Raw genomic sequence first — 17,641 nt, forward strand, 5'->3', positions numbered from 1 at the left:
TTTAGTAGGTTGTTTAAGTAAAATTGTAAGTTTAAAAGTTTAATGTTATATTTAATATTATATAATATAGTTATTTAATATTTTATGCATTTTCTTTGGCGGGCCACAAAGAAGATGGGCCCTATACAAAGTTTGATAACCACTTTGCTATTACATCAACTGTACTGTACTGCAAAACTTTGTAGTCTTTTCACAGAGTTGATTTCACATATTTAAGATGTTTTAACATGACAAAATTAAATAATTAAACAAGAAGTACGCTTTCTTTTCAAGACAAACTCGTTTAAAGGGGCCATGGCATGAAAATCTGACTTTTTCCATGTTTAAGTGCTATGATCGGGTCCCCATTGCTTCTATCAACCTAGAACATGTGAAAAAGATCAACCCAGTAACTTCGTTTTGGTAAACCATTCTCTACAAGCACATAAAAAAATAGATTGTTGAAATTTGGCTCTCCTTATGATGTCATAAGGAGCTGTTATTATAATAATATTATAATAATTCATCAGCTCATTTGCATTTTAAAGGACACACCCAAAACGGCACATTTTTGCACACATCTACAAAGTGGCCATTTTAACATGCTAAAATAAATTAATTATATGGAATTTTTAGCTGAAACTTCACATATGTGCTCTGGGGACACCAAAGATTTATTTGACATCTTAAAAAAGTCTTGTGCAATGGCCCCTTTAAATGATTTTATGAAGTTATTTTTATACAAACTGTTTTGTTAAGGCTATGTACCATTCAGGAATAGAAGTTTAAAATGTTTCTTCTGTCTCTCAAGCTACAAATCAAGCTGTTTTTGAGGCATTTTTCTATTTACACGGGAATTATGATACCAATTCCACAAATATTTGCAACTTTGTTATGTGTATAATGTGTAGTAGTACTGCATATTTTGCTCACCCCCTTTCACTTGAACCAAGATTTCTGATCCTGCCTTAGTGAGAATGTCCTGACACACTCCTGTGAAATAAAAGATTTGGATAGAGCCAAAGGGTGTTCTCTTATGATCTAAACAGTTTAGCATTTAGTAGGCTACCTTTAATTATTTGATGAAAAACACATTTGTCTTAAGACATTTGTTAAAATATTTACAGTAATTGTCATTATGAAAAAATGTCAACCTGTCTGGAGGTCTGTAAAGTCAGTAGTGTTGACAATGACATCAGTTGTCTCATTGGAGATGTCACCAAACACTATATGGAGTTGAATCCCAGCTATTGCAACAACGATCTCATCGAGGTCAGAGGTCAATGAAAAAAGAGCTGTGTGGACAAGGTATGTAAACCAATGAATCTCTGTGTAGGTCTGCACTTTTTTTGTCTGCATTTGCAACCCATCCTCACCCCATGTCGTGACCATTCGTCAATATGTGACGGGGAGGGTATACCTTTCGCGTCATTTTTTGACGAACTGGGGACTTCAATACTATTACGTCCGTTGCATTCTCTTTCCTATTTTCTACCCATTTTCACGTCGGTTCAGGGTTAGATTTACATAATGACATCCCTACCCAAACCTAACTCTAACCCCAATGCCAGGTGACAACTGTCGTACCTAACTCTAACCCCAACGCCAGGTGACAACTGTTTAATTTCGCGTACACTGTTTAATTTTGCGTAATCTAACCCTAAACCGACGCGAAAATGGTAAGAAAACAGGAAAGAGAATGCAACGGACGTAATAGTATTGAAGTCCCCAGTTCGTCAAAAAATAACGCGAAAGGCACACCCTCCCCGCCACATACCGACGAATGGTCAAGTGTCGCCAAATATTGACGACATGGGATGAGGATGTGTTGGCATTTGTGTAATATTTTATAGTTTACTTCTTGTTTGTACTTGTAGAATATAAGCAGAAGCTGACAAAGTTTTATAACAAACTAATATTTTGATGGCTTATAATGTGATGGCTTATTTTTTATTCTCAGTCACTGATTTATTTTGTAAAGTGTTACTGCCACTGGTTGGTTGTAATCTTTCTATGTCATATTTTATTTCTAAACTCTTGCCTTGCCCTGTGTCATCCACCATTTTTACACTTAGATCCCCACAGATCGTTTGGAACATCTGCAAAACATTTAAAAGTAATGTAAATATCATGAAAATGTTGTCATTTTCATTGGGTTATTCAAACTTCATATGGCTTTCTTTCTTCTTTAGAACCAAAAACATACCCAATATTCATATATTTAAAAATTAATGCAAATCATGTCCTGTACTGAATACAAATTGGCTAAGCAAGAACAAACTAACATATAAACTATTATCTTATGACCCATTTGTATGCTAGTGGGAACTTTGAATGGATTGGTTATTTCATTTCTGAGTAATCTGTGCATTTCATAGCCTTTAATAAACCACATTTTTAAATCGTTTACCTCTTCAGAATGAACATTATCAGGCATAATGATGATGCTGATGGTGTGGAGAGAGCCAGTGGATCCAGATAAAAATCTGATCATCTGACTGTTGAGAATATTAACAGCATCTTTGACAGGTATTGACATTGCCAAACCAGGTCCAATTATTGGTAATGCAACAGAACCCAAGGACTGCTGCTCACATAGTGCAAAAACTTTGCGCAGTCCACTACGTAGTGCCTGTGACAAATTGATACAAAAAATACTAAAGTGATCGGCAAACTAATAATCATTTGCCCATTCAGTCTTTTTACCAAACTTTTCTGATCACAACACTATAGAAATGTCTGTCTCTTACTTCATCACTCTTGTCCTTTTGTTCACCTTTGGGCAGACATTCTATGAAGAAAACCTTGGAACATTCTAACGTTGGTGTCCCTTTGACCTCCAGCACATCTCCAGGCGTAAGTGAAAGCTGTCCCTTAGCATTGTTGAAATTACTCTGAAACTGTTGTCCTCCTTTACGCAACAAGCATGAGCCGATCGCGGTTGAAGTCAAGTTTGTTTTTATCATCGGAGCAACAAACACATCAGCCTGCATTAAAAGGTGTATAACATTCAGAATGGGTGCATAGAGGTAACGCAATTAATTGAAAGTAAGATACCTTCTTAAGGTAGTCAGTCTTACCTGCTGTTCCTCAAGACAACCAACCACAACTTTAATGTTGATGTCCTTGTCATCTGTCTGCATTGATTGTGGAGTATTTGGTAGATTCTGGAGACTGACACAGCTTGTGTCATTGGGCACATTATCAATTCTTTGTGTCTCATCACTGAGCACAATTTGTACCCTAAAACTATTCTTTACTAACTGCAAAGTCTTCTTGTCATCACCTTTAAAAAACTGTTGGGCTCCAGGGCCCTCCACTTTGTATCGTTTAATGACAAGTCTCTTAAGAGCTGTCTCAAGCTTTTTCTTCAAACTGTCGACTTCACAATGAGGTCCTATGAGGTGGACACATGGGGAAGGTAAACATGTTGGATTTATTTCAACTGTACTGTTCTTCAAGTCAACTAATGACAAAATCTCAGAGAAGTCTTCTGCCATCTCTTGCATGGGAAGAAGTACAGTTTGAACAGTATTCTCTTGGTTTCTTTTGTATTCTAATACAATGTCTTTCAGCCTACAAACTTCAGTAGTGTCGCCCACAATATCTATAGTGATTCTAGGGCCAGTTGAATCTGTTCTATGCTGATAGTCAACATTCACTTTAACACCTTGTTGATTGGCCTGCTGGATGGCTTTGCTCAAAGCCTCCTTCAGTTTAATAAATTGAGGTGATTGTCCTTCAGTGTTTTCCAAGCTCATAGTTTCAAAGCGCAGGTCTCTCTGCACTGCAGCAGCAGCCTCCAATAGTGCTTCATTAGAAAGACTCAACAAAAGGAGATCTGAACCTGCATTCTCAAGCATAACTGGGCTGCGGAGGCTATGCTGAAATCGTCTTTGGAAATGCTGTACAACACCACTTGATTCCAAGAATGTAAGAAGAGTGTTATGCAATGGGATCCTTTTATCTTTGATCTCGCTCACTAAATTCAAAAGCTCCTTTTCACCTGCATGGACCTCATTCTCTGAACCTTTCAAAATCAAAATGCCTGGCCTATCTTGGTTGATCTTAACATTAGGAAAATTAGATTTCCTGTTCTGTTCAAACTGTTCTTTCACTAGATCATATTTTTTCTCAGATATGTGACACACTCTCTGATCCATCTGTTTGGCCTGCAAGGCATCAACATACTTTGTAATCTTGTCTACTTGTTCACGCTCTCCAACCACAACAGCTAAGGTTCCTTCATGAAAGATTTTTATGTGTTCATTGGAAAGGAAAGAATTTTCTTGCAGAACTGCAAGTCTGTCTCTCTCAACCTCAAAGTGGAGGATATAGCTCTTCTGTATTTGCGTTACCACTTCCTCAATTGCAAAATGCAATTTCTTTAGTGAATAGCCATCTTTAGTTGAGTCCGTTACCACCACTAACTCTTCAGACTCTATGTCAATCTGGAAGGTGCTGGAGAGCAGAGACAAACGTTTCTCCAAGATTGAATTTGCCAGTGTACACTCACTGAGGTAACGTAGCAGATAAGGCTCCAACTTAAAAACCTTCTTTGTTTGTTTAACACTAGCAGATGCCTATAAAACAACAACATAATAAATAATATTTGAATAAATTATCTAAATATGGCTCCTACAACTGTAATGCATAAGGAGGACAAGTATTTTACAAAAATTCTGTAGTGAGAACTTTACAATAAGAATTTTAAATGAAAAGCTCTGACAATACCCAGCAAGCAATAGGCGTCATTTCACCATCTAGGTTAAAGGTGGGGAAGGTGCTATTTGAAAAACGCTTGGGAAAAGTGTTGGACGAGTACCAAAACACACTTGTAGCCAATCAGCAGTAAGGGGTGTGTCTACAAATGATGTGGAGGATAAAGTTTTCTGTTCTATCATACCACATACCTGTAACTAAATACTGTGTATGGACTCTAAAACAATTATATATACTATAATACAATAGTGAAAATACTGTGTATGCACTCTAAAACAATTATATACTATAATACAATAGTGGATATAACATGGTTTAAGTTTACAATTCTCACTATTAACTGGTTGATTATTAGCATTAATATTTATGAGATGTTGGCTGTTTATTAATACTTAATAGCACATATTAATGCCTGATTCTGCAAAACCTTATTCTACGTCCTTATCCCTGCCCATTTCTATCAATACTTAAAATTAATAACTTCTTTAGTATTAATAAGCAGTAGTTGGAGTATATTGAGGCAAAAGTAGTTAATAGTTAGTTAATAGAGAGAATTGGACCCTAAAGTGGGTCCAGAATAATTGATGTACTTTTATACATTATTTTGTCGAGCTATTTCAAGCCTTACCTTGTATCATGTACTAAATAGGATTTAGAAAGTAATTAGTAATAAGTAATTAAAAACTTTTTGGAGAGAGTAATTTGTAATCTAATTACATGATTGAAGATTTAATTTGTAACTAGTAATTAATTACTTTTTTTAAGTTACTTAACCAACACTGTCCATACCACAAGTGTTGAATTTATTACAGAGAACCAAATGTTTACTTTTGTAAGATTTAATAAAATGAATAAAATAAAATATGTAGTCACAATGGTGCACTTAGTATTTATTGGTGTGTGATTTCCGAGAATTATTGGGAGCATTTACTTTAAACCAACAGAAAGTAAGTCTCTCTCTCGCCTTCTGGAAAAACAGGTTTGACCACATTGTATCAGCAAAAAAAAAAAAAAAAAAAAAACAAGTCATAGTTGCGGTCCTGGATCAAATATGAGCTAAACAAACATATATAAATACAGCTGCTTTTAATTGTGCAACATACCTGTTGACCAGATGCTTGAGGCTGTTTATTGCTTTCAGCAACATTGTCACAGCTTAAAGAAACACAAATACTGTCTTGCCCAGGTAAATTGATGACATGATCTTCCCGTCTCAGAACTCTTTCCTGGGCTTTAAATTCAAAAGCATTTTGACGAGTACATCAATTAATACAGTGTTTTAAATCTAAAATAAGTCATATAGTTGTTTTAACAAGCATGAACCGTGACCTGGTTGAAGGAAAGATGAAAAGGGGAGGTAAACACTAATTAGCTTACCTTCTTTCTCCCTAAAACATATCTTGTATTTGTTGGCATCTACTTTTAGGATTTCACAGTCACCCCCTCCAGACCGTCTCTTGATTTGAAAGTATTTATGTATATGTTTAAGTTCAGTATCTGAAAGATTTTTTGTCTTAAAAAACACTCCGTGCTCGTACTTTTCCATTTTGAACCGGTTGTTGTGTTAAGCTCGGAAATGTATGATGCTAGTGCCTTTATACTTTCACTTTTACTTATTGTAGATCATATTACACACCGCAATATCCGTAGCCACTCCTCTAGTTGTCTAGAGCTAAAATAAATGACTCACAAAGCCTACCAACCGGAAATGATTTTCAAAAAACACTGAAGCACAATACCCAGTGAAGATTGCAGTAAATGAATAGACGAGTCATTCTCTGAGATGGGTGCCTTTTGGGTCATATTTTTTTTTAAATATATACCTTAAATAGTTATACTTTTGATCATTTCATGTGATAGTGGATTAGTCAAACCTTTAAGAAAATACATTTTCCTACCTCAGGCATGAAATTCTAATCAATATTTAGTGTTTTTTCTTACTGAAAGTTGTTTTGGAGTTCAACCCCGTCACAGACAACTTGGACCCTGTTTAAATATGATTTAAAAAGATTTTCAAGTAAATTCTTGTAGAAGCTTTTCAATGAGATGTCCCTTGTTTGATATCATTTATTGCATGTAGAATTTTATTTTTTAATACTCACCATTTGAATACCAAATCAGGTCACGAAAACTTTATCTAACATTGGTCTTCATATCTTATCACAAAATATGCATTAACATTAGAATTTAATCAGGCTTTCGTTTTTTTCAGACTGTCCTGTAAATTCTGCATACAGCAAAACAAACATTGACCTAAGTTGTATTTTATCACCAAAATATTAATAAAACTATCAAATAACAGGGTTGAACTCAGCATAACGGGGTTGAAAATGATAACAGGGTTGAAGTGATGATCATTATTTAATATAGCATGGATTTCTTACCTGTAAAATTAATGATATCACATTCAATAAAATTGTATTTTAATAAAGTTGGCAAAAAAACAAACATTTTAGTAAGTATTTAACATTAAATCAAAAGCATTAAGGATTAATTGATCACAAACATCAATCAATCTTTCCATTTGGTTTTATTGAACATAAAATACCATAATCGATTATTTCTAACAGGTCACATCACAATATAACAAGTTTGGGGCTGCTTATCACCCCAATGCCAGTCTACAATTGAGTACTCTACTAAAAAGTGTCAAATATTCAACCCCATCACAACGATTCAACCCTGTTATAATAAAAATGTGACAGGGTTGAATGTGACGGGGTTGAAGTTTTTGCCTAACAGTAGCTGTAACTCCGTACTTAACTAAGACAGTAGCATCACATGGCATTTAGGAAATTATACAAGTTTAATATTTTGCAAAACTATTATTTAATTCTTCTTAAACCGTTGTTTACTATCATTTAGTAATACAACAGAGTTGAAATGTTGAGCCTGACAATCTTGATCTGACAGTGAAAAACATTAAATAAATGTAAGAAAAGATTCTGACACTTGCCTTTCTTTGCAGCATGTTCTTCAAGAGACTTGTGTGATATCACTTTCTGGGTGTGATGCCACAGAGATTGATTTGTTATTTTTATAGGGGGGTAAATAGTATGGCGTGACGGGGTTGAAATATTGCAATTTCATATAATGCATTTTTATATACATATGTATATTTTAGTTAAAGTTAATCCACATATGATTATATTAGCAGTAACTATTTTGCATTAATTGCAGTTTTTATTTGTTTAATATTCAATGAAAATGTAATGATGGTTAGTGAGGACATGCAAGCATGCTTGTTGTCTACTACTTAGGCAACCCATATCTATAAATTAAAATAAAAGCATTTTTTGTTGCATTATAATGCAAAGCCACCTGGTTTTATTAATTGACAGCGTTAAAATGCATTTTGTGATTTCCTGTAATTGAAAATCTTCGAAGTAAGTTTGGGGGGACTTAAAGGGCACCCAATTCAGATAATCACCCAGACAATGTTACACAGCAAAGCTTGTGTTATATAAAAAATACAGCACATTGTGCTCATACTGCATGATCCCACACACTACATAGTCAAAAATTCACTCTGTTGTTTTGATGATGATAAGCCTTTAGAGATTGTATTTGTTGTTAACAGAGTCAAGTACACAAGTAGGGACAAACAGGAACAGAAAAGGAGTACTAAGCTACATTCATAGATGCAACAAATTTCTTATCATTTTATAGGAGAACACTCGTTTTATTTTCACATTAAACTGTGCATGTTGTCCCACATGAAAAAATACTATGGTATACTTTAGTATTTACTATAGTAAACTGTAGTAAATTATAGTATATTATAGTATTTACTACACATACCATAGTATTAGGGCTGTCCTCGACTAAGGATTTACATATTCGAATCAGAATTGTTTAATCTTTCCACAGTCGACCGATAGTCAAATCATCTATGTTTGTGTGCATGGGTTGGGAGGGGGCCAGACCAAGTACAAATTGGTAACTTTTATTTTCTTTCACAAGCAGCACACATAAACAACTTTCTGTTAAAGTGACCAAAACTGTCTTTCAAGTGATGAACGAAGACAAAACTGACGATGCATTTATTTTTTTAAGGTAAAATATATAAGGCAACATTTGTTTATTTATTCCTCATAACATTTTAAAGCTACGATCTACAGAACATCACACAAAAATACATTTTGAAACCTAAAAAAAAATAACAAAGGTGATTCTGCCTTGGAAACCCTGGCTACAATTAAGTGTTTTTATTTAATTTGGAGATATAGCTCGTCAAAGCAGTCATGACCAAAAAAACCCGACAAATGAGAAATGACAAATAATTTGTGGTTGTGACTGTAAATGATAAAAACTAATCTTTATTTACAATTCATTAAACGTTAATTTATAACACGAAAAACACTGAAATTAATGATTTTATAGACACTACGCGTTATTATTTAGCACAGAAATACCTGCTTGCTTGCTCTGGCTTTGATAATCTCTGTATTCACTTTAGATACAGAAAGACCGGATGATATTATTTATTTCAGGAATCTCTTTGATATCATTTGAAAGTGAACACCGGTAGATTAAATCACAAGAAAGACATTCGTGTCAGGCAGAAATAGGTTCGGTGCAGATAGTTACCGTTTCATCACCAAAATTTAAAAAAACACTTACCTGTTTTGTAGTTTCACTTTTGACAAGATAACCAAAATGTATGATAAATACATTTTAAAAACTTATACCCATCGAAAAACATCCTTTTTTAATGTTTAGTTTGATGAACTCCTAAATATAAGACGCAGAGCACCTAGCCCGTTCGGCTAAATTACATGCGTAAGCATGGCCAGCACGCAATAGTGCAACATCGATACAACGAAAAGCTATCCAAAATTTACAGACTTAAATTAGATCAGAATTTACGTTCATAATAGATACATTTTTTTAATAAAATAAGGTCAGAAGTAACAAAGTGCAGAACAAATATGCAAAATGCCTCAAGTGCACAGAAACAAAACACAAGCCAAATAGTTAAATCAGATAACCCAGAGTGATTTATAAATAAAATAAAATATTAAAAGAATAGAAAAGTATAGCCATAATTTAATTGCCAGCTTTGTCTTTTAAATGTAGAAACAAAGAGGCAATGGTTTATTAACGAAGAAACCTCCGTGTAGCCCGGTCACAGGGGATGTTGGATTTATTAACGCATTTTAAAAATATTTATTGAAAGCTGTTACTTCACATACTATTTGCAGCATTATCATAATATGCTGTATTAATATATTGCGAGAAAGCTGTTATATGTGAAATCAGATAATGTGTGCACCCATGTACGGCCACAATTGAATGATCCTCATTTCATAACACATCTGCGACAATTGGACTGTGACATTGGTAGTCGAATCAGGCTTCTCCTATCGATGCATCGAATCTTCGACTATTCGGGGTCACCCCTACATATTAACTGTAGTAAACTGATAAACTGTAGTAAAGACCATAGTATACTTTAGTTTTTACTACAGTAAACTGGTGTATTGTAGTATACTATACACTGTAAAACCCAACAGTATCTGTCTGCGTCCTGCAAGACAGAGGCGTCAGTTGTAGTAGGCGTGTCTTGTATTAGGAGGCGTGTCTTATACCCTTTTAAATTGCGGTCCACCACGCGAGATCTTCCCGTTCCATTACCCACAGTAGATGGTGGTAATGCTATTTTAAAAATGCGAGCCTTTAAGCTCGAAGAAGAAGAAGAAGAGATCTGCCTCTTTCGCGGTAAAACTTCTAGATCACGCATCACGCGAGGAAGTTAAGATGATGTCGGTAAGTACGAAAGAAGTGGATTAACAAGAATGAATGTTTTGTTTTTACAAGCTGTTTTGTTTTTCTTGTGTTTGTGCTACTGTTTAACATTCTTTACGAACTATTTTAACGTCGCCAAAACCGAATTATGTATTTTGAATCATATCTCCTGAACCGAACATAATAACACAGAAAATGTGTTGTCTATGTTTTGATATTCAAGGATTATAGCGATAATGATGTTCAGGTGAATAGTTATGGTCAATTCAGTGACGTTGTGAGCAGGGAGTCACAGTATCTGAGAACCTAGGCTAGACTTTATAATATTATATATGTCATGTTTAAGGTCATATTGAATATTGTTCTACTCTTTACAGTCACTGTATTGTTAGGGTTAATGAACAAAGGATTGTGTTTTACAACTCTACACAACATGCATGCAACAGACATGATATTATAAAGTCTAGCCTAGGTTCTCAGATAGTATGATTTCCTTCTCACAACGTCACTGAATTCACCATGAACTTTGGAACATTTGTAATTAAGAGTATGCACCTATTTTCCAATAAGGGTATGGCCCTTAGGAGGTGGTGATGTATCATGTTGATGGAGAACTTCCAACTGGACAAGTACTTATTTAACATTAGGGCATTTACAGATTCTCACATGATTTAACACTTAATAGCAGGATTTATGCTTCAGGTTATTGCATTTCTGATAATATTTGTATTTCACTTTTATTTCCCTCCACTACCTCATTTAGCCACAACAAGCTTTTTGCACATTGGACCAATGACTCCATGGATCTCCTAAAAGGTCATCGGCAGCCTGTTATGCATCTGAGGAAGTGCAGGTTAAAGGAGATTAAGGTAATAGGTTTGCCTTTCATAGAATGCTTGGTCGTAAACACAGATGATGGTTGCTTGTACATTTGCTAGATGAAAAAGTAAACATTGTAAAGAGAAAATTATTGGCGTTTATTAGTTACACCTGCGCTTACTTTGCTACTTCTGGGAAAGCTGACTTAACAGCCTGCTGCAACATGGGTCCATTAACCAGAAATGATACCAGGAATAGAATTAAAATAGTTTCAACACACTATACTAAGTTTGCACGTAGAACATCAAGACCTAGCTAGGCCGCGCCGCCTAGTGGCTCCGCTCGACTTTAATTTCATTTCACCACATACGTAGTGAAAGCAGATGGTTATATCAGGCTCAGTAAGGCCACCCTCACAACATACGCAGTACACTTACCCCCCACCCCTGCCACAACAGCTCTGCCCATCCTCAGTAAGCCTCCCCTCCATTCGTTGTATATCTTCTGTATTGTATTCCCTTGAATCTGAAACGTGATCTTGGGTCACGTGATCTCAACATGGCGGCGCCCTGTGAAAATGCTGTATCTCGACTCGATAAAAAATGCACTTTATTTGTATAACGCATACATAAGAAAACTGAAACAGCACGGGAAAACGTGGCTATGCCACCGAAGAAAACAATCAGTAAAGTAGAGATGGAGAACGAGATGCCGGAAATTCGTAAGTCGCTCAATCATCTGACTGAGGAGTTGTTCAAAGTGACTCACCAGCTGACGAAGCTGATGGGACTTTTTGACGAGGTGAAACAATTGAGAGACTTGATAAAAGAAAAAGACCAAACTATAAATGAGCTTGAAATGAGGATTGATCAGCTTTAACAATACACGCGAATGGAAGACATTATCATCACAGGCTTGAGCGTCAAACCCCACTCATATGCCAAAGCGGCAGCAGTGGGGAGAAATGTAAGTGCGGATGTTGACACCGAGGATGTGCTATCACTGGAGAGACAAGTTGTAACATTTCTGAGGGGAAAAGATATCTAGACGCTAATAACATCGCTGCGTGTCACACTCTGCCAAGAAAAGACACAAAACAGCCAGCAATTATTCTGCGTCTTGCAAATCGGAAACACAAAATTTATTTACTGCGACAAGGAAGGAAGTTGAAAGGAACAAATGTTTATTTAAACGAGCATGTTAAAAAAAGAAATGCTGAGATCGCCCGAGAAGCCCGTATTCTGAGAAGAAATGATAAGATAAAGGCGACATGGACTCGGAGTTGTAAGATCTTCATTCAGCTAAAGGCATCTACTCCGGAACAAGCCAGGGTAATACTGGTAAGACAACTTAAAGACCTTGACCAGTTTAGATAATGTTGATTGAACACAACAAATGAACAAACAAATTAAAAAAAGAGACATGGCGCATGTTGATGACTATTATTTTATGCTATGGGTGAGACTACGTTTGTTTCAATTAGATCGGGTTCAAATGGATCTCTTTGCATTCTGTTGGAGCTATGCGGACTATGAAAATGTGCGGACAAATTTTCAGCGTGTTGGAGAGTGGATTATTATGGGCCCACTTTACGTTGATTATTGTTGGACAATCTTTTCATGTATTGGACTGTGGATAAGTTTATGTGCAGACAAACTGGAAAATTGGTCTACTTTATGTTGGACGGAGGAAATTTGCTTTAAAATTATCGTTACGATGCATGGAGAAATAATTTTTATAATAATATAATAAATGAATGTAAATACTATACTGAAGAGCAAAGTAACGGTATTAATATGGAAGGAGCTTTTGGCTTGATTCATTTCAATAGTAGAAGCCTGTCTAAAAATTTTGACGACATTAAAGAATGCCTCAGTAAAATTAACAAATTTAGTGTTATTGCAGTGTCGGAGACTTGGCTGGATGGGGATAAGGCTTGTGAAGTGGAATTGTAGGGATATAAGCAGAGGTGGGTAGAGTACCCAAAATCTGTACTCAAGTAAAAGTACAAGTACTTATACAAAAATTTACTCAAGTAAAAGTAAAAGTAACAATCTAATTATTTACTTGAGTAAGAGTAAAAAAGTATTAGATTGAAAAACTACTCAAGCAGTTAGTTACTCGTTACTTCCGATCTGATTGAAAAGAAGCGTAAAATCCCTGAATTTCAGACTACTTGGAGGGCTTTCACAAACCTCTCCTTAAAAGTCTCATTGTTCTGCTTATATACTACTTATAAACCTAGGTTAAAGTAAAGCAGTCTATCTCAGTCCTCCAACCTCACATAACGTGTCATTAAAAAAAATCTTAAACACACACTGACTGTTTTCTGACAGTTAACTGTGTCTTTATTTTCACGTTCACAACAAAATTTGGCTGCATCTGCCTTTAAACAAGCTTACAGTAAGCAAAAAAGAATGTGTGTGTTTGTTTGTTATCATGTTTTTATATGAATAGGTTATTTTCATTGCCATTAATGTGCAATTAATGAACATAAGGAGCTTGATAAAATGCTTATTTTAGAATTTCAAATGGAACTCATCTGTTTTTGCAAATCAACTCTACATTTATTATAATATATAAAACATGTTTCTTTAAAAACATACTTTATTCTTTTATTTTTATTTTTAAGTATATAGATTCTTTAGGAAGGAATTAAATAAAATACAATCCAGTTTTATTCGTATGTATTTTCTACATTTAAGTAAGGTGTCCGGTTATGTGTAGGGGAGAACAGGCGAAAAGTACCATTTTTCAGAATTTTTTTTACGTTTTTTAAATTTTTAAAGATAATGTTTCAGACAGAGATATATTTTTTCTGTGGTCAGTAACTATCAATACCAGGTGGAATTTTGAACAAATGTAAAATGACTAGTATAATTTCACTTTGAACATAAGTGGTGAATTGTTTTTTTTTAACACAACAAAACAATGTAGATTTTCGTGTTACACTTGTTTTTATTAACTATACATGACTATGACCTCTTTAATATGTAACTGCAAACATATTTTGTAATTTATCTTTGTAAAAAATAATGAAATTATATTTTCAAAAGCAACCAACAGTACAAACTTAAATTCAACAGTTTGAACACTATGAAAATTAAATTAAATAAAATTAGAATAATATAAATGGTACAAAAGTAAGTGTTATTTTCGTCCCGACAGGATCTCCTCACATTTAAACCCGATTTACTTTTATTTTGAAAAACTCTTGAGAAGTCAAACTTCAGGATGTGTTAGAGCACTAAATAACCTGAAGATTGATGAAACGAGAAACACAACGCGTTATAAGAAAACAATGACCGCTTTTGGAATTTACTTATGGTTGAAAACACCTTTCTGGTTCTACACCCGGAAAATGGTCAGTAAATAACGCGATATTTGTCAGCTCTGTCAAGGGTTGCGGAGATGCTGTCATAGTTTGGGATGCAAATGTTATCAGTCCTCTGAGAAAATCGCTTTGTTACTTTCGTCCAGCGTTACTTTTGCCCCGGTTCTCCCGTATTATTAATGCAAGACTTAACATTATGCTGTTCAATTTTCGTTTTATGAGGAAATTATATGGAAATGTGCAGATGTGAACGTGTGTTGTTTGTAAGGTTAGAGTAATTTTCATTGCTTGCACAAGAGCGCATATGACAAAAACAGTGCCTGAAATAATATTATAATAAGGCACTGCACAAAGTGACACTTACCGCCGTGTTGTTTCAGGTTGGAGCTTGAATTCCTGTACGCTGATATTACGCATATTACGCTGATATTACGCTGATAGTACGCAGGTATTATCCAGCATCACAGCATGAATTGCCACCTCTGATCCTAATAAGGCCTATGACATTTTTTTGTCTATACCCAGATAGCACACGTACGTCACGGAGACGTCTGCTAAATATCGCTTCATCTTCTGTAGATCGGCCGCGAACATTGAAAAGTAAGACATCTGCAATATCTCTGCAAGACGTCTTGGCGATGTCTTGAAACATTCGAAATTTTTACGAGCTGCATATATCTTCTGGAGATCTTGAATCCGAGCAAACGCAGACGAATCAGCTGACCGAAATGCTCAACTCATTTCATTGTTTACACTCATTTCTTGTTTAATTGTATTGAACACAAACAAAAAGATTGAAAAAAACCCTCAGCTGCATATAATTAGCCAGTTTTTTAAGAGTTTTGCATTTAATTTGCATTCATAAAATATAATTATTATATACCCTTCCTCGTATCACGTGTAATATAGAAACATGAAATCATACCCTTATTTGCGTTTAGTCCAGTTTCACTTGCATATTTTGCAGTTCTAAGGACGAGACGCCTGCATTTAAATTGCGTTTATGTTTTAAGTGCAGAATAAAACACATAAAGGTACTCAAAGTACCTTGTACACGGAAAGGAGCTTCATAATCTTACTGGCAACATTTTAACAAATACACTATAACCAATAATGGACAGCAGTCTCTGCACCATTCTTTAAAAGATATCTATATAGATGAAGAAACCTTATACAATGTATTCATTTGACCAGGTATATCCAGCATCACAGCATGAATTGTTTCGACAAGTTTGTTTACCAAATTAAATTTATGAAACGTAGGCTATGTGCTGAATGTTCATTACATCCAGAACTTACCCAATATACTGCAACGCTATGACATTTACTACCTGCTCATTTAATCACTGCACAAGACCCAGAGCTGATCATGACACTTTACATTTTAGACTTTGCATGTTCTACATAAAGAAGGAATTCTTTAAAAATGAATGAATTTATAATAACCCTAAAAATTAAAGCATTAAAAACACTGTGATGTAGTAAGTGCTGAAAGTACCATGTGACACTATGAATATAATCACAAATAATGGAGACTGTTACACAAGACTTAGATGCAACTTTAATTACAATACAACATTCGGTACACCAGGGGATTTTAAATTGTGTGTCAGGAGGACCCACTTGTCCGTCACACAGTAGGTTAAGGTGTGCTGCACACCGTAATGATGCAACAACAGTTTGGCCAAATTAATAATTAACAATGACAATGGTTTTGAAAGAATATACCATAAAATATTTGGTATTGCAAATAAACTTATATTTACTTTACATCATGAAATATTATGAAAATAAAACTACTCCACTGAAAGAGACCAAATGTGTTTTACCCCATTAAAAAAATGTATATTTAAAAATATTTTAGTGGGCCTAGAATAGATTACACTTGTCTAATAGGTTTTGAAATGAGAAGTTTGGAAACCCCAGCTTTATACAATACTAGTCTCAATTAAAGTTAAAGGAATAGTCTACCCTTTTGCCATATTAAACTATGTTATTACCTCAACTTAGACAAATTAATACATATCTATTGTTTTTCAATGCGTGCACTGTACAGCGCGTCGTGAATGTGTTAGCATTTAGCCTAGGCCCATTCATTCCTATGGTACCAAACAGGGAAGCCACCAAACACTTTCGTGTTCTTCCCTATTTAAAGACTGTTACATGAGGAGTTATACCAGTAAGTATGGTGCCACAAACTAAAACTTTTTTGGTACCATAGGAATGAATGGGGCTAGGCTAAATGCGAACACATTCACAACGCGCTGTATGGTGCACGCATTGAAAAAAGGTAATAACATAGTTTAATATGGCAAAAGGGTAGACTATTCCTTTGATGTTGAGTTGTAATATGGCTGAAGTAGGTGCCATTTGCAGTTGACAGACATTGGATTGGACTGATGGCGGATGGGGTGTGGGGATGATGCTGGGCCAGAGTTGAATCTGTGCATCTTAGTAGATCAGGGTGGTTCATCCTTAAGTGCTGCATTAAAAAGAGAAAGGATCTAAAAAGAAATGAAATATTTCTCCCAAATCAACATTGGACTATCAACACCAAATTAACAATAATGCAATTACATGCAAACAAACCTGTCAACCGTCAATATATAACAGATACTACACACCTGTGTCCAATACATCAAGATTCTCACAACATTTTAGGGCTGGCTTATTGCCACAGTTCTGGCTGTTCTTCGTGTTCTGTGTGGTGGTTGGTTTGCAGCGGTGACAGAGATGAACTTTTCATTGACATTGCCGTTTGTTCACTTGGGCTGACTTCCAAGAGCACAGTTATCTAACACAGTCTACTGTTAAGTGTTTTTTAACATTAAATATAGATAATTTTTTTTGAGAGAGATACAAAGGACAAATGTCTCTGCTTGCTGCCTTCATCCGTGTGACCAATCAATGGTTGTGTTAAAAACATGATAATCAGGTGGTAACAATTAGGTGAAATATTGTGCTGTGTTACAGACAACTCTGATTTCTGATGTTATGTCATTAAATATCCTACCTCCGACCTCAATGCATTCCAGTCAA

The 17,641-nt window shown here is 35.2% G+C and overlaps 1 protein-coding gene across 1 annotated transcript in view; it reads right to left on the reverse strand.

Moving 5' to 3' along the window:
- Positions 1-6,303, reverse strand: part of LOC129436283 (protein mono-ADP-ribosyltransferase PARP14) — a 40,051-nt gene extending 33,748 nt beyond the window's left edge. The window contains exons 1-8 of the mRNA XM_073859663.1: positions 6,079-6,303; positions 5,805-5,932; positions 3,060-4,562; positions 2,730-2,966; positions 2,390-2,611; positions 2,021-2,078; positions 1,134-1,274; positions 913-972 (exon numbers count right to left, since the gene is read on the reverse strand). Coding sequence (XP_073715764.1) covers positions 913-972; positions 1,134-1,274; positions 2,021-2,078; positions 2,390-2,611; positions 2,730-2,966; positions 3,060-4,562; positions 5,805-5,932; positions 6,079-6,247 — 2,518 coding nt within the window. The 5' untranslated portion in view covers positions 6,248-6,303. The remainder of the gene's footprint in view (positions 1-912; positions 973-1,133; positions 1,275-2,020; positions 2,079-2,389; positions 2,612-2,729; positions 2,967-3,059; positions 4,563-5,804; positions 5,933-6,078) is intronic.
- Between the last annotated feature and the right edge of the window lie 11,338 nt (positions 6,304-17,641).

This window comes from Misgurnus anguillicaudatus, chromosome 21 (assembly GCF_027580225.2).
Source record: "Misgurnus anguillicaudatus chromosome 21, ASM2758022v2, whole genome shotgun sequence".
Classification (NCBI taxonomy): Eukaryota; Metazoa; Chordata; class Actinopteri; order Cypriniformes; family Cobitidae; genus Misgurnus; species Misgurnus anguillicaudatus.